Source organism: Rhinatrema bivittatum, chromosome 1 (assembly GCF_901001135.1).
Source record: "Rhinatrema bivittatum chromosome 1, aRhiBiv1.1, whole genome shotgun sequence".
NCBI classification, from domain to species: domain Eukaryota; kingdom Metazoa; phylum Chordata; class Amphibia; order Gymnophiona; family Rhinatrematidae; genus Rhinatrema; species Rhinatrema bivittatum.
In genome coordinates this window covers 639,316,227-639,335,017 of record NC_042615.1, presented here as the reverse complement: position 1 = coordinate 639,335,017, position 18,791 = coordinate 639,316,227, and the positions used below count along the sequence as shown (strand labels likewise).

General features: G+C 41.6%; 1 protein-coding gene across 2 annotated transcripts in view; it reads right to left on the bottom strand.

Moving 5' to 3' along the window:
- Positions 1 to 18,791, bottom strand: part of GIN1 (gypsy retrotransposon integrase 1) — a 133,619-nt gene that overhangs the window by 85,298 nt on the left and 29,530 nt on the right. For both annotated transcript variants that reach the window (XM_029572632.1, XM_029572623.1), the window contains exon 3: positions 12,791 to 12,984. In XM_029572632.1, coding sequence (XP_029428492.1) covers positions 12,791 to 12,984 — 194 coding nt within the window. The remainder of the gene's footprint in view (positions 1 to 12,790; positions 12,985 to 18,791) is intronic.

Here is an 18,791-nt window from a genome sequence, read left to right as displayed (position 1 = left end):
CACCAGTTCCGCCAACGCCATGCTTTTTGACTGCGGGGCCTTATCCAGCGACGGAGAGTCTTGCTTAGATCTCTTCGTTCCGGCAGCCGCCGCAAAGGCTGCTTCTATTTTCCCCGGTTTTGATGCGGCCATAGGGTGAGAAGAATGGGAGAATCAGTATGGTAGAAAAAGATGTCCAAAGAGCTGAGTGTTCCAGGAAATAGGAGCGAGGGCTGGCAGATCTTCAGACTTGGGCAACCATCTTGTGCGCCACGCGAGAGCGCCCCTCTAGGACCCGTGCTTTTCAATATATTTATAAATGATCTGGAAAGGAATACGACGAGTGAGGTAATCCAATTTGTAGATGATACAAAATTATTCAGAGTAGTTAAATCACAAGCAGATTGTGAAAAATTGCAGGAGGGCCTTGTGAGACTGGAAAATTGGGCATCCAAATGGCAGATGAAATTTAATGTGGATAAGCGCAAGGTGATGCATATAGGGAAAAATAACCCATGATGTTAGGTTCCATATTAGGAGCTACCACCCAGGAAAGAGATCTAGAAGTCATAGTGGATAATACATTCTAATTGTCAGCTCAGTGTGCTGCAGAAGTCAAAAAGGCAAGCAGAAAGTTAGGAATTATTACAAAGGATGAATAAAACGGTAAATGCCATAATGCCTCTGTATTGCTCCATGGTGAGACCGTACCTTGAATACTGTTTACAATTCTGGTTGCCACATCTCAAAAAAGCTATAGTGGCGATGGGGAAGGTACAGAGAAGGGCGGCCAAAATGATAAATGGGATGGAACGGCTCCCCTTTGAGGAAAGACTAAAAAGGTTAGGGCTGTTCAGCTTGGAGAAGAGATGGCCGAGAGGGGATATAATAGAGGTCTTTAAACATGAGAGGTCTAGAATGGGTAAAAGTGAATCGTTATTTACTCTGTCGGATAATATAAGGACTAGGGGGCACTCCATGAAGTTAACATGTAGCACATTTAAAACTAACTGGAGAAAATTATTTTTCACTCAACGCACAATAAAACTCTGGAATTTGTTGCCAGGGGATGTGGGTTGTGCAGTTAGTGTAGCTGGGTTTAAAAAAGGTTTGGATAAGTTCTTGGAGGAGAAATCCATTACCTGCTATTTATCAAGTTGACTTAGATAATAGTCACTGCTATTACTAGCATCAGTAGCATGGGATACACTTAGTTTTGAGTACTTGCCTGGTACTTATAAGTCTGGATTGGCCACTGTTGGAAACAGGATGCAGGGCCTGATGGACCTTTGGTCTGCCCCAGTATGGCAATTTCTTAACAATCTAACTTTGTTGAAATGGGAAGTACCAGGAGGTAGAATTAAAAGACTGGGAGAAAATGGGAGAGGTGGAACAACAGTGGGCCAAACTAAAAGGAGCAACTAATCTATATGTTAGAAAAGTAACGAAAGCAAGAAAAATAAGAAAACTATCTGGTTCTCAAAGGAGGTGGCTGATAAAATAAAAGCAAAAAGAACAGCATTCAAGAAATATAAAGGATCCCAAGAAGACGAACACAAGGAAGAATTTCTGGTGTAATGGAGGAGACGAAGAAATTAATCAAGAAAGCATAAAGTCAGGGAGAAGAAAGGATTGCCAAAGAGGTAAAGAGACGTGACAAATATTTGTCAGATACATCAGAGAAAGGTCTGAAGTGGTATAGTGAAACTGAAAGGTGAAAAGGATCAATGTGTGGAGAGAGATGAAGAAAAGGTGGAAATATTAACAAACACTTCAGTTCGGTGTTCACTAAAGCGGACCCTGCAGAAGGGCTGTTGCTAGTTAACAAGATATTGGAGGGGGATGGAGTAGATGAAACTTTGTTTACAGAAGCGAATGTGTAGAAAGAGCTAAGAAAACTGAAAGTGGACAAAGCCATGGGGCCTGATCAGGTTCACTCCAGGTTATCGAGGGAACTCAGATGTGCTGGTGGTCCACTGCACGACCTGTTCAATAGATCCCTGGAAATGGGAGTGGTGCTGAGTGACTGGAGAAGAGCGGTGGTGGTCCCGCTTCACAATAGTGGGAGCAGAGAGGAGGCCGATTAGCTTCACCTGGTGGTGGGCAAAGTAATGGAGACTCTGCTGAAGGAAAAGATAGTGACCTATCTACAGTCAGGAGGATTGCTATATCCGAGGCAGCATGGATTCACCAGGGGAAGGTCCTGTCAGACAAATCTGATTGATTTTTTTTGATTGGGTGAATAAAGAATTGGATTGAGGAAAAGCGCTCGATGTGATTTACTTAGATTTCAGCAAAGCTTTTGATACGGTCCCACATAGGAGGCTTGTGAATAAAATTAAGAAGTTTGGGAGTGAGTGCCAAAGTGGTGGCGTGGATTACAAACTGGTTGATGGATTGAAGACAGCATGTAATGGTAAATGGAACCTACTCCGAAGAGAGAATGGTGTTAAGTGGAATGCCGCAAGGATCTGTGTTGGGACCAGAGCTGTTAAACATCTTTGTGAGCAACACTGCGGAAAGGATAGAAGATAAAGTTTGTCTAATTGCAGATGATACTAAGATCTGCAACCGAATGGACAAACTGGAAGGAGTAGAGAGAATGAGATGTGATTTAAGAAAGCTTGAACAGTGGTCGAAAATATGGCAGCTGGGATTCAATGCCAAAAAGCGCAGAGTCATGCATCTGGGGTGCGGTAATCCAAAACAGCTGTATGTGATGGGGGGGATGGGTTGTTGTGCATGGAACAAGAGAGAGACCTTGAGGTGATAATGTCTAGCGATCTGAAGACAGCAAAGCAATGTGACAAGACGACAGCTAAAAAATGCTTGGCTGCATAGGATCTTTTTAGTGTTTGGGTACTTGCCAGGTTCTTGTAGCTTGGATTGGCCACTGTTGAAAACAGGATGCTGAGCTTGATGGACCCTGGTCTGACCCAGAATGGCAATATCTTATGTTCTTAGGAATAACCAGTAAGAAAAAGGAGGTGATAATCGCTTTGTACAGATCCTTGGTGAGGCCTCACCTGGAGTATTGTGTTCAGTTCTGGAGACCATATCTCAGAACAGACAGACAGGATGGAGGTGGTCCAGAGAAGGGCGACAAAAATGGTGGTGGTGGTGGAGGGGGGGGGGGGGATCTCCATCAAATGACCTATGAGAAGAGGTTGAAAGACCTACATTTGTATACCCTGGAGGAGAAGAAGTGCAGGGGAGATATGATACAGTCCTTCAGATACCTGAAAGGTTTTAATGATGCACATTTGAGAAACCTTCTCCATTGGAAATAAATCAATAGAACTAAGTGTCATGAAATGAAACTCCAGGGAGGACGACTTAGAACCAACATCAGGAAATATTTCTTCATGAAGAGAGTGGAGGATGCCTGGAATGCCCTTCCGGAGGAGGAAGTGAAGACAAAAACAGTGAAAGATTTCATAGGGGCATGGGATAAACACTGTGGATCCCCTAAAGGCTAGAGGATGGAAATGAGGAAAAGGCACATGGGGTAACTTGCTGATGTGGTGGTTACTACCCTTAATCAACAAGCCTTTATACTCTTGATGCAACTCATTATTGCTCTCTGCTTTAACGGCAGGGGGGAAAAGAGGAAAAGGAGAATTAGTTTCAGACAAAGGATGTGAATTTTATGGTCTGGGAAAACAAATAAGCATGGGGGTAACTTGCGGATGCGGCTTTTATTATCTTTAAACAATAAGCCTTATACTTGTGATGCAGCTCTAACATTGCTCTCTGCTTCAACGGCATGAGATAACTCAGATGGTAACCAACAAGGGCCCTGACTTTAATTGTTTGGGAAACTAAGTATAAGGGTAACTTGTACGGCACGGCAGTTGTCACCCCCTGATGATACCTTTATAGGGGAGACCTGTATGGTGCGACTGGTGCTACCATAAGCTTGCTGGGCAGACTGGATAGACCATTTGGTCCTTTTCTGTTGTCATTTCTATATTTCTATATGTACGTTTCTAACCTCTAACCCTAGATGATGTAGCATCCAACACTAACAATTCATAATTAAACAGCCTTAAGCACTTTCTCCCATAGAGAAATATCCGTAAAGGTACAATATTTGTCTCTGACCAAATAGTTCCTTCTTCCGGAATACTTCCAACATTGCATTATGATACGTTGCCTGTTGTTTACATCTGACTGATGGGATCTTATTATGCCAACATGATAGGATCATTTTCTTAGCCAATGTAAAGAAGACAACAAGAAAGCTATTACCCTCACTTGGTAACCAGATTTCCCTTTTAAACATGTATAAACAGATTGAAGCACCATCCAATGCGAATGAGCACCCCATAATCTTTTCCAGGAACATACATATTTTTTGCCAAAATGGATTTCATTTTCCGACAGACATCTGGGAACATATAACAAATCTCACCTGAGATGTTTACGTATCAAACAAGAATCAGATGCGCACCTTTGCCCTTAGAAATATATACTGTGTGCAACAGTTTGAATTGTATTTCTCTCAAGTTCACAGGTACCATATAATGGTAAATCATTGAAAAAGTATGTATGATATCAATGTCATCCAAGTTGAGCCCCAGTCAGCATTGCAGTATTTTACTAAACTATCAAGATGAAAAAAGTATTTTGGCTTGGTTAGAAATATCACCCACATCCCAATTCTATTAAATTTAGGAATGGTGTCCAAAAAAGTCTCATTCTCATTGGAAAAAGTTATATCATCAATGACCCCCTTATATACACCCAGGGCATAATGCCTTATCTACAGATACGCATAGAAGTGATTAGACGGCATATTGCATTGATCCTGCAGTTGTTGAAATAAATTCTGGCAGTGTAAATCTGAATTTATCAATTGATCAAGACAGAACAATCCCTTCCTTTCTCATACATGGAATATCGACATATCAAGCCCAATAGGGAAATCTTTATTACCGGTAAAAGCTAAAAAATGGAGACACATGAGGTGGCTTACATTCTTGTTCTTGCCACCACTTCCGAGCTCTCATAAAAGCCCCCATCCAAAAAGACTTCAAACACAGTCTCCTTACTCAAGTGCAGCAGATTTATATTCTTGTACGGCTGGGCCCACTCTTCCAGTAGCCCCTCATTATTGTATTTGTTATGGTATGAGACTCAATCTTGTATATTCCACTTCAGACAGACAACATTATATACCCGCAGATCTGGTACAGATAAACCTTGCAACAAGATGTCCAATTTGATTTCTACTCTTTTGCAGTGCCATATAAATGAAGAAACCATTGATCTATAGAGAAGTATTTCCTTACACCTAAGCCAGAGGGGAATAATTTTAATGTAGTAAAGAATTTTAGGAAGAATGATCATCTTGAACACCGCGCAGCATCCCATTAAGGACAGAGGAAATTATTTCCATCTATTAAACAAAATTTTTATCCTTTCCAAGAAGGCAACAACATTCCTTTGATACATATAATGAAAGGAATGGGATAGTTATATTCCTAGATACTTCATACTCTTCACACTCCAATTTAAAGGAAATTTTCCTTCCCATCTACTGGGAAGATCTGGATTAATGAGACATGCAAGTGATTTATCATAGTTGACCATCAGGCCCGATAAGGGACCATATATTTATATTGAAGCAATGATGGCATTTAAGCTAGTCCCAGGATTTCCCACAAACAATAACATATCGTCTGTAAACATGCTGATTTTAATCTGTCCTCGATCTAGTTCTGCGTAACATTTTTGCAAGTGATATTGTGAAAAGGTTAATCAGGAAAGGTTTGCCTTTTTGAGGAGGACACCAAAATCTGGAAGGTGTGGAAAACAGGAGGAGGGATCTAGTGAAGCTTTAGGAATGGCCTAGAGTCTGGCAGCTAAGATTTAATAGTAAAAAATCAGGGTCATATAAGTGAGTTGCAGAAATTCAAGGGAGCAGTAAAAGTATAGGGGTGAAATTCTTCTGGGTGTAAACCAGGAGTGGGATCTGGAGAGGATCATATCTAATGATCTTAAGGTGGTAAAAAAAAAAAAAAAAACCAGATTAAGGTGACAGCAAAAGCCAGGATACTTTGGTACATAGAGAGATTAAAAGCCCTGCAGGAAAGAGGCGGCAATAATGCCTCTGAAGTCATTAGATCTTATTTGGAGTAGTATGCTCAATTCTGGAGACTGCATCTTCAAAATAATATAAACCTAAGAGTTGGTAGAATAATCAAGGATCTTCATCATAAAAGCATATGGCATCAGACTTAAAAGTTCTAAACATGTATATCCTGGATGAAAAAAAGGAGATACGAGAGAAACATTTAAATAATTTCAAGGAATAAAAGCACAGGAGGCAGGTCTTACCTTGAAGCAGGTGTAACTTGTGCGTGCCGCCTCGTCAGCCCCCAGCACAGGCCGCAGTGCCGGGGGACTTGGGACCGCCCTCCCGGCCCGCCCCCCGAAGCCTTGCCACGCCCCTGGACCCACCTCGGACCGCCCCCTGATCCCGGGCACGCCTCCAGGACACGCCCCCTGTCTTCAGACACGCCCCGGACACCCCCCTCCCGCCCCTTTTACGAAGCCCCGGGACTTACGCACGTCCTAGGGCTTTACGCGCGCAGGTGGCCTATGCAAAATAGGTGTGCCGGCGCGCGAGTGCCCTGCGCACGTAAATCCGGAAGGATTTATGCGCACAGGGCTTTTAAAATCTACCCCAAAGTTTTTAGAGATGCCGCATCAGCAAGCCTGATGACGTGTTCAACCCTTCAGAGTTGAACCATCCGGTTCAACTCTGCGGCTCTTAACGACTGTGTAGCCTGTAAATGATATCAAAAGGGTAACAGAATAAGAATCTTTTATACTCCGTTCAAAGCAGCAATGAAGCCTGTAAATTAATGCTTTAAATCCATGTGTTACGGCTCGAAAGCCTGTGGCGGTATTGAACAAAAAGTCTGTCTGTCCCGACTGTACAATCAAGCTTATTTATTTTGATTTACAGGACCCATCCAGTGCTCTTTTTGCTGTTTAGTATATAGATTTAAAACATGTTCATTGGATTTTATATGATATGAGTAGTAAATGTATGGGTGTGAGTGTGTTAGATAGTTTTTAAATGTTTAGATAGTTGGAACATATATAGAAACATAGAAACATAGAAATGACGGCAGAAGAAGACCAAATGGCCCATCCAGTCTGCCCAGCAAGCTTCACACATTTTTTCTCTCATACTTATCTGTTTCTCTTAGCACTTGGTTCTATTTCCCTTCCACCCCCACCTTTAATGTAGAGAGCAATGATGGAGCTGCATCCAAGTGAAATATCTAGCTTGATTAGTTAGGGGTAGTAGCCGCCGCAATAAGCAAGCTACACCCATGCTTATTTGTTTTACCCAGACTATGTTATACAGCCCTTATTGGTTGTTTTTCTTCTCCCCTGCCGTTGAAGCAGGGAGCTATGCTGGATATGCGTGAAGTATCAGTTTTCTTTTTTTCTCCCCTGCAGTTGAAGCAGAGAGTTATGCTGGATATGCGTGATGTATCAGTCTTCTCCCATGCTGTTGAAGCAGAGAGCCATGCTGGATATGCATCGAAAGTGAAGTATCAGGCACCGCCGTAACAAGCCAGCTACTCCCCGCTTTGTGAGTGCGAACCCTCTTTTCTTCTCCCCTGCCGTTGAAGCAGAGAACTATGCTGTATATGCATTGAAAGTGAAGTATCAGGCTTATTTGATTTGGGGTAGTAACCGCCGTAACATATAATTATACAATAAAAGTGTTGAAACTATATAAATATAGTTCTTCTCTTGGTGTGTGTCTTAGCAAAGTATTAGAGAAGATTTGTCTGAATACTACCCCTAGTGTTATTATACCTAACCCAGGAGTGAACAAACCTTCTGAGCTGTGGCCCCCTTCCTTTCAAGTGATTGGCTGGGGGCTCCCAAGATGGGTTGATAGAGAGATACATACAATACATACATACACACACGTGAAGGGTATTTACCAGCAGCATACAGAAAACCAGTGGCTAAAAGCCCTCATTTTATTTCTCTTCAAGTTGCTGAAAGAGAACAAAACAGATACTGGGACAAACAGACAGGTACAGAGACCCCCATACACAAACAGACAGTTACCCCATACCTAGATAGACAAAGAAAGACAAAGACACCCGAAAGACAATCCCAACAACCAGAGACATACATATCACATCTAGGCAGAAAAACGCAGACACACCACAGACAGAGAGAGAGGCATAGATATAACACACCCAGATATACACCACAGACAGACCATATCACAATCAGAGACACAGACCGTATACATAGATCAAAGCAGACCAGATATACACACTCCACACATCACAATGCTAAGGGCTAGAAAATCTGTTTTAAAAAATGTAGGTTCCTGGCCAAAATAATTTTTAGGATCTGAGAAACTCCATCTCACCCTGCCCAAATTTTTTCTGTGGGGTTTTTTTTTTTTTTGTTTTTACTAGTCTATTTTTTTTTATTATTTTTGTATTAGTTTGCTCATCTTTTTTATTTTCTCATGTTTTGATTTGCTTATTTAAACTTTTTTCTTTTTAACACTTTTTGCTTTTCTTTTTCCTTTTACACCTCCTCATTCTTTTCAGCTTCTTTGCCCATTCCTCTCCCTTATATCACTACTTTTTTTTCCCCCAATGAAAAAACAGCTGTAATCTCGCTCTCTCTGGGTAGGGTCCCGCCAACAGCAGGAACTCCTCCCCGTATGAGGCCCAAGGGTGGCAGACCTTCCTGGGTTGTGGAACAATTGTAGTGGCTATTCCCATGTCCAGTTCTGTCGCAGAGTAGGTGGCTCCCCATGAACCTACCACAACAAAGCAGCTCCTCTCCCTGGCCCACCAAGAGAGTCATGTCTAAGCCATGGCACGCTTATAACAATGTCACTATGTTCTGGCATCTTCCTCTCCTGAGCTTGCAGAACCTCCATGGCACCGAGACTTCAAAGTGCAGCCATTTTTGTCTTCCATGACTGGGCAGCCAGTGGGCATCTCTTCAGACTTGTTCACATCCCCAGCTTGCTCAACTCTGATGTAACCCATTAGTTCCCAGACTTTTTCAGGTACCCCCAAGCTGGTCAAATTTCATGAATATTAATAAATATACATGACAATGAGGCACAGCAAACAAATAGCTCTTATCAGGGGTGAAAAAATATTTAGAAAATGTTTGGATAGCAGCCAAAATTTTAGAACCCAGGAGAAAATAAAATCATGGTGTTTTTGCCTTTATTTTTGTTGTTTGCTCTCTATTCCACACTTTTCTGTGCAGCAGGGCAACTGCTATGACTTTTTGTATTGCGGTTGTGGCAAGCACCAAAATTAGATGCACCCAGGATCTAATGGCAACCATTATTGAAAATCGTCCATTTCTTTTCCTTTTGGATTGTAATTAATGTAAGGTTATTGTACTATTTTTTTTTATTTGCAAACCACTTTGGGTTGTACTTTAGTACAAGGAAGGTGGTCTAGAAAATTAAATGCAATCTTACCTGATATTTTCCTTTCCTAGAGTACTGGTAGACTAGTCCTTACTTATGGGAATTTCACACTCCACAGCTGTAGGAGACAGCACACACACCTTTTCTTTTCTTCCTTGTGATGTCACGTCCAGCTATAAGGGAGGTGTGGTCTGAGGCAGTTGCCAGTAACCTTCTGTCAGAGCCAGAAAGAGACAAATCTCCTACACAAAAAAGTGGAAAAAAAAAAAAAAGTGTAAAAAAAAAAATCTAGGATGCAACGGAGAAAGAAAGATCCCATTATTTGGTCTCTGTGTTTGCCTTGTTTAATTGAACTGTCTTTTATTCATCCTCCAGAAACAGGATGAAACCTGTAATGTCTATCCCTCAAGGAGATAGGAGCTGAAAGACGAGAGAAAGTGAAAGTGAGAGGCAGAAGGTATCACATCTTGCTTCTGCGCTGCACCAGGATTTGGATTAGTATTTATGACCTTCTTGGATGTTTCCTCTGTGCCCTATCACAAACTGGGCAGAGTCTGCTACTGTAGAAAGTCTTCTAGTGTAGTAAGCTGCACACTTGCAGCTTCTCATCATTTTTTTCTCTCTTAGCTTAGTAGTGGGGCTCCACATAGAACAGCCTGTGGAACCTCTTACCTATATGCGGTCCTATTAAGGCTGCCATGACCTCCTCAATAACCATGCTGAGACTACTGTGAGAGTCTCCAAGGCATAAGAACATAAGATATGCCATACTGGGTCAGACCAAGGGTCCATCAAGCCCAGTATCCTCTGACTAACAGTGACCAACCAAGTCACAAGTACCTGGCAAGTACCCAAACATTAAATGAATAGTTCCCAAGCTATGAATCCTTATTGATTAATAGCAGTTTATGGACTTCTGCTCTAGTAACTCATCCAAACCTTTTTTAAACCCAGCTACACTAACTGTCCTAACCACAGCCTCTGGCAATGAATTCCAGAGCTTAATTATGAGTTAAGTGAAAAAGAATTTTCTCCGATTAGTTTTAAATGAGCTACTTGCTAACCTCATGGAATGTTCCCTAGTCCTTGCATTATCCAGGAGTAAATAACGGAATCATATTTACCTGTTTAAGCCCTTTCTTGATTTGGAGACCACTATCATATTCCCCCCCAGCCATCTCTTCTCCAAGCTGAACAGCCCTAACCTCTTTAGCCTTTCCTCATAAGGAAGCCGTTCCATACCCTTTATAATTTTGGTTACCATTCTCTGTACTTTCTCCAATGCAACTATATCTTTTTTGAGATGCGGTGACCAGAACTGCACACAGTATTCAAGGTGTGGTCTCATCATGGAGCGATAGAGAGGTATGTGAAATCCACCATTTGATTCGCCATTCCCTTCCTCGTAACTCCTAACATTCTATTTGCTTTTTGACCGCCACAGCACACTGAGCCGATGATTTCAATGTGTTATCCACTATGACACCTAGATCTCTTTCCTGGGTGGTAACTCCTAATGTGGAACCCAACATAGTATAACCACAGTAAGGGTTATTTTTCCCCATATGCATCACCTTTCACTTTCCACATTAAATTTCATCTGCCATTTGGAAGCCCAATCTTCCAGCCTCACAAGGTCCTCCTGCAATTTATCATAATCCGTTTGAGATTTAACCATGCTGTATAGTTTTGTGTCATCCACAAATTTGAGCACTTCACTTGTGTCCCTTTCCAGATCATTTATAAATATATGAAAAAGCACATGTCCTAATATAGATTCCTGAGGCACTCTACTATTTACCTTGTTCCACTGTGAAATCAGACCATTTAATCCTCTGTTTCCTGTCTTTTAACCAGTTTGTAATCCACAAAAGAATATCGCCTCCTATCTCATGACTTTTTAATTTTCTTAGAAGCCTCTCATGAAGGACTTTGTCAAACGCCTTCTGAAAATACAAATACACCACATCTACCGGTTCACCTTTGTCCACATTTATTCACCTCTTCATAAAAGAGCTGTAGCTGCCCAAAAGATGGTGCAGTTCCTTAATGCTTGTGCAGCTTTCCTGCTGCTATGGATTTACTCCCTCTTGATGTGGCTCACCAGCACCTGGCGCAGCCTGGTGCCACAATGGTAGATCTTCTGTCATTCAATAGTTCTCCGGTGGCTAACGTGATTGACCTGCTGCTGTCATCACGATTTTTGGCACTGCTGCTGCTCTTGCAGCCAGCCACTGTCACAGTTTCCTTCCTACTGCTGCAGCTCTCAACCCAGAATGCAGTGGGAGAGTTTTTACTCACTCAAGGAAAGGTTATACTTACATTCTCAAAAGCAAAGGGCCTGATCAGTGCTGCAGGATTCAAGTGTTGTCATCCTATCCCCCTTTCTTTTCTGTTTTGTTTTTTTTTAAGAAAGTTTATATAGAAACACAGACAAGGAAAGGGAGAAAGGGGAGACTAGAAGTCCAGCCCTTGCCCTAGTATTTTCCCCACAGTTCCCAATTCCTCCCTAAGGAGGAAATGGAACCCTCCTATCAAGGCTACTGTACTAAACCCCTAAGAGTAATGGGAAAAAGCCCAAGGGAAAGCTCAATCACAAGAGATGAAGGAAAGAAAAAAAGGAAAAAAAATCCCTCTCTCTCTAGGAACAGGCTATTACTGGGAGAAAAACAGCTCCAAAAGACTGTTACCCCCAGGAGCCAATAGGCTCAATAAGGCCAAGGCCTAATCAGGCCCTGGAAGCTGACTAAAGACTTGTCTTCGCTATTTGCGACTACTGGAAATTGCCTCAGGCCACACCTTTCTTATAGCTGGACGCAATATCACAAAGGAGAAAAGAAAATTTGTATCCTCTGTCTCTGGAAGCTGTGGGGAGGGAAAGTCTCAAAAGTTAGGACTGGTATAGTAGGAAGATAAGGAAATATAAATTAACTTATTAGTAAGACAAGATACAGTGTATTACCGTTATCCTGCCAAATATAAAGCTCAAATAAAACCAAACATAATAGTTAGAGAATATCTTTATGAAATAGCAGCAGCTTTAATCACTGACAATAAACATACTCTGTCACAGTTTGGGTCTATGATCATTAAGACATACCCTAGCCATCTTCAAAAACTATAGTGAAAAACTGTTGTGTAGCATAACAAACAGAATCACATATCATAATGATACTACTGGTAACTAACACAAGTCTCTGAATTGCTGCCACATATATCTACATTCTCTACAGGAGTTTTTGATTTCAAGGTAAATAGCTCATCAAAGCTCCCTTTAAAAAAGGGAAGATATCTTCTGACAATTCATACATCTATTACAAAAGTTAATAAAAAATACTGCATAGCCATGAACCATACCCATTCCTTGACGTCGTTTGTTACAGATGTCCAATAGAAACTAGATTCTACCAGAGTAAGTGTTCTTGATATGCCATGGTGCACTCCCGTTTCATTTTCATGACACTCTGCTAACACTTTCTTCTTTTCCTCTTCTGTAACAATTACCAAGCGCATCTGCTTTCTGTCTTTCCCCACATAGAACAACTTTTTCTCTAGGAAAAAAATAGAAGTAAATTACATACTTGTGCTATTTATTTTCTACTAGTGAAAATTTTAATTTGCTGTTGACAATATTAACAACCTAAAGATGAATTTGACTCCCTTGCCTTTGAAGGGTAATTATAATCACAATTTACATGTAAAATGGAGAAATTACTTACCTGATAATTTCGTTTTCCTTAGTGTAGACAGATGGACTCAGGACCAATGGGTATAGTGTACTCCTGCTAGCAGTTGGAGACGGATCAGATTTCAATCTGTCGTCAGCCCCTAGTACATATACCCCTGCAGGAAGTGCAGCTCTTCAGTATTCTCCTCGAAAAGCATTGTGGATATATGTGTGACTGACTGATTAACTTAATAATTTGGTTAACTTGGATAACTTCATAACTTGGTTAAACGTTCAAAACCTGATTAACTTGGTTAACTTGAACTGGTTGATTGACTATAGCTGGAGACCGCCAGTGTACTCAACCGGAAAGCGTTGACACCCGGCAGGGTGGATGCCCTAGGTAAATGAAAACATGGCTTACCCTTGAATCATTTGAAAGACCATGCATGACAGCAGCCAAGGGTGGGATGCTGAGTCCATCTGTCTACACTAAGGAAAACGAAATTATCAGGTAAGTAATTTCTCCATTTCCTAGCATGTAGCAGATGGACTCAGGACCAATGGGATGTATAAAAGCTACTCCCAAACCAGGTGGAAGGCTGCCCGTGGCCCACTTAGTATTGCCCTTGCAAATGCCATGTCCTCCCGAGCCTGAACTTCCAGACGGTAGAATCTGGAGAAGGCACCTGCAGGATACTGCCTGGGCTCTGGTAGAATGGGCCTTGACCTGTAGAGGTGGTGGCTTGCCAGCTTCTATGTAGTATCACCCAACACAAAAGGAGAACCTTAACTATTAATCTCATATATAATTTTAAAACACATGTATTAGGATGTATTATTCTTAATAAAACCCCCTAAATACATATAATATAATCAGCCACACATTAAAACATCACATACTGAATAGCATATAGGCAGTGAACAAATATAATCATCAATTTATTTAACACATCATTTCTAGCACCATATCATAATGTTTTACATTGACTCCTATATAAACATCATGTACTCAATAAGATCTCATCTCAGTCATCACATGTAGTTCATTAAAGTGCTTTTCAATGCAGATTCCAGTAGTTTTCAACTCCACGGCTTTCCTCCATTAATTACTGCCACAATGTGATTCAATAAGTACTGCTCAGTACTAATCCCCGACGAAGATCTTCGTTTCACCTGTCAAGCAGGCTTCCTCAGGGGAAAAAAACTTCTAATATCCCTATAACAACCAAAAACAAAACAATTTACCAATTCCCACACAAAAACCACTCACTACATACAAATTCTAATTATAAATCCTTACCATGTGAGTTCATCAACAGAACATCACAATTGTTGTTTCCAAACCACAAATTTCTTAAAGAATTTAAATTCACTTTATCTTCAACAATTCTTATAGCGATTCCTCAAACGGTCACGAAACCACAAATGGTATTCTCAATCATTAAATAGACTCTTGAAAAAAGAAGGAAGAGTAAGCACACATATTACTTGAACAAACACTACCACCACATACCTTCACAAACCGGAAGTGACATCACCACTTCCTTTCAGCAGGATTCCCTTCTACAAACCTTAAGCCACTACCCACTCTTTATATATCCACCAGCCACATCAATCTCCAATTAAACAACCAATACCAATGTAATAGTCAGTAATTATTTATTTCTACAAACAATCGTAGTTACCCACGGGATCACCACCCAAACAATCACCCTAATCCGCTCTAAAAAACTCAAAAAAGGTTAACAAATGGTTTAACAAAAGCTGACAACTCCATCACTGAGGCAAAAAGTTATTTAATGAAAGCACCCATTCAATTGGACCATTGAGTCCATAAGGGCTCACAGTGTTCCAATTAAAGATGTAACGTTGTTCAACACGTCTCAAAATTGATGATAAATCACCCCCAAACTCAAGCTTAATCTTTTTAATCACAAAGCGTGCCTTGTTCTCTAATAGAGATAATTTGTTGATCAAATCTCAAAGAGAGCCACTTTCTAGAATGGTTTGTGCCATTCCTTATTCCACAAAGGCTTTCCAAATTAAAGATATTGTTAAAAAGTATTGGCATGTGCTATCCCCCCTGAAGATCTTTGTTGATGAACCGATTTTTTCCTTGAAAAAACGGAATAATTTGTGGGACAATTTGAAACAAAGTAGAGATCTATGTAGCGTAGCAAATTCTGAACGGGGACAATTGGCTTGTGGATCATGTTCTGTTTGTGATCATGTTTTACCATTGAAAGTGTTTTCTCATTCCAATTTAAGACACCCTTATGTGATTCCTGAATTGTTCACTTGTGCCTCTAGTGGTGTAGTTTATGTAATCATTTGTCCATGCCAGCTTATTTACATTGGACAAACTGCTAGAGCCATTAAATTGCGTATTGGTGAACATAGAAGTAGAATCAGGTTGTGTGTTGAGAATGCTCCGCTAGTCAAACATTGGTTGGATAAATGTCATTCGATAGAAGAATTAAAATTCTTTGTGATTAAAAAGATTAAGCTTGAGTTTGGGGGTGATTTATCATCAATTTTGAGACGTGTTGAACAACGTTACATCTTTAATTGGAACACTGTGAGCCCTTATGGACTCAATGGTCCAATTAAATGGGGTGCTTTCATTAAATAACTTTTTGCCTCAGTGATGGAGTTGTCAGCTTTTGTTAAACCATTTGTTAACCTTTTTTGAGTTTTTTAGAGCGGATTAGGGTGATTGTTTGGGTGGTGATCCCGTGGGTAACTACGATTGTTTGTAGAAATAAATAATTGCTGACTATTACATTGGTATTGGTTGTTTAATTGGAGATTGATGTGGCTGGTGGATATATAAAGAGTGGGTAGTGGCTTAAGGTTTGTAGAAGGGAATCCTGCTGAAAGGAAGTGGTGATGGCACTTCTGGTTTGTGAAGGTATGTGGTGGTAGTGTTTGTTCAAGTAATATGTGTGCTTACTCTTCCTTTTTTCAAGAGTTTATTTAATGATTGAGAATACTATTTGTGGTTGCAGTTTTGTGACCGTTTGAGGAATCGCTATAAGAATTGTTGAAGATGAAGTGAATTTAAATTCTTTAAGAAATTTGTGGTTTGGAAACAACAATTGTGATGTTCTGTTGATGAACTCACATGGTAAGGATTTATAATTAGAATTTGTATGTAGTGAGTGGTTTTTGTGTGGGAATTGGTAAATTGTTTTGTTTTTGGTTGTTATAGGGATATTAGAAGTTTTTCCCCTGAGGAAGCCTGCTTGACAGGTGAAACGAAGATCTTCGTCGGGGATTAGTACTGAGCAGTACTTATTGAATCACATTGTGGCAGTAATTAATGGAGGAAAGCCGTGGAGTTGAAAACTACTGGAATCTGCATTGAAAAGCACTTTAATGAACTACATGTGATGACTGAGATGAGATCTTATTGAGTACATGATGTTTATATAGGAGTCAATGTAAAACATTATGATATGGTGCTAGAAATGATGTGTTAAATAAATTGATGATTATATTTGTTCACTGCCTATATGCTATTCAGTATGTGATGTTTTAATGTGTGGCTGATTATATTATATGTATTTAGGGGGTTTTATTAAGAATAATACATCCTAATACATGTGTTTTAAAATTATATATGAGATTAATAGTTAAGGTTCTCCTTTTGTGTTGGGTGATAGTGTATATTGGGGAATCGATTTGTGATTTATTTCCCTCAGTATTGTATTGCCTTGGTGAGCTTCTATGTAGGCCACCTTGATGACTTCCTTCATCCAGCGGGCGATGATTGCCCGCGAGGCCGCTTCCCCTTGTTTCTTTCCGCTGTGAAGGACAAAAAGGTGATCCGTTTTTCGTACGGGTTCGGACATTTCCAGGTATCTGGATAGGAGTCTGCCGATGTTGAGGTGGCGAAGACTACGGGCTTCTTCCGAATTCTGCAAGCCATCTGTCGTTGGTAGCGGTCTGGTTAAGGTGGAAGTGTGAGACCACTTTGGGGAGGAAGGAAGGAACAGTACGTAGTTGGATGGACCCCGGGGTGAGCCTGAGGAACGGCTCATGGCAGGACAGTGCTTGTAGTCCCGATATGCGGCGGGCTGAACACACCGCCAGCAAAAACACCGTCTTTAAAGTTAACAGGCGGAGGGACAGGCCTCGGAGGGGTCTGAAGGTGTTTCCCGCTAGGAAGTCCAAAACGAGATTGAGATTCCACAGAGGTACCGGCCACTTTAGTGGTGGGCGAATGTGTTTGACTCCTTTCAGGGTGAGAAGCTATGCTGTCGCCCTCACTCTTGGAGCCGTAGCATGACAATGCAGCCACCTGTACCTTGATGGAGTTGAGGGACAGACCCTTCTGTAGTCCATTCTGTAAGAATTCCAGGATCACAGGAACTTTAAATGAGCGTGGCTTGATGTTGTGGTCTTCGCACCAGGCTTCACATACTCTCCAGATCCTTATATACGTTAGCGATGTGGAGAACTTGCGTGTTCAGAGGAAAGTGTCGTTTACCGCCCCCGAGTATCCGCTCTCTCTCAGGCGGGCCCTCTCAATGGCCAGACCGTAAGAGAGAATTGAGCTGGGTCCTCGTTGTAGCAGGTCCCTGTGTGGGGGCAGGGGTAGGGGGTTCCCTGCCAGCAGTCTTCTCATGTCTGCGTACCAGGGTCTTCTTGGCCAATCTGAAGCCACCAGAACTAGTCCCTTGTGTAGTTTTATCTTGTGAATGATTGTGCCCAATAGGGGCCACGGCGGGAAGGCGTATAGTAGAGTCCCCAGTGGCCAGGTCTATACCAGGGCATTGATCCCGTGGGACTGCGGTTCCCGGCTGCGGCTGAAATATCTGGATACTTGGGCATTGGATCTGTTTGCCAGAAGGTCCATGTCCGGTGTCCCCCACCGATTCACTATCATTTTGAAGGCTGTGGACGACAGCCTCCATTCTCCTGTATGGAACAGCTCCCCTATGAGGAAAGGCTGAAGAGGTTAGGGCTGTTCAGCTTGGAGAAGAGACAGCTGAGGGGGGATATGATAGAGGTCTTTAAGATCATGAGAGGTCTTGAATGAGTAGATGTGACTCGGTTATTTACACTTTCGAATAATAGAAGGACTAGGGGGCATTCCATGAAGTTAGCAAGTAACACATTTAAGACTAATCGGAGAAAATTCTTTTTCACTCAACGCACAATAAAGCTCTGGAATTTGTTGCCAGAGGATGTGGTTAGTGCAGTTAGTGTAGCTGGGTTCAAAAAAGGTTTGGATAAGTTCTTGGAGGAGAAGTCCATTAATGGCTATTAATCAATTTTACTTAGGGAATAGCCACTGCTATTAACTGCATCAGTAGCATGGGTTCTTTTTAGTGTTTGGGTAACTGCCAGGTTCTTGTGGCCTGGTTTTGGCCTCTGTTGGAAACAGGATGCTGGGCTTGATGGACCCTTGGTCTGACCCAGCATGGCAATTTCTTATGTGCTTATGTCCTGGGTCTAGTCGTTCCCTGCTGAGGAAGTCTGCCGTGATGTTGTCTTTCCCGGCGATGTGGACGGCAGATATCTGGTGGAGGTTTGCTTCCTCCCACGCCATCAGGGGGTCTATTTTTAGGGACACCTGTTGGCTCCTGGTTCCCCCCTGCCGGTTGATGTAGGCCACTGTCCGACATTACTCTGACCAATTTGTTTCGAAGTCTGTGAGCGAACCGCAGGCAGGCTACTCTG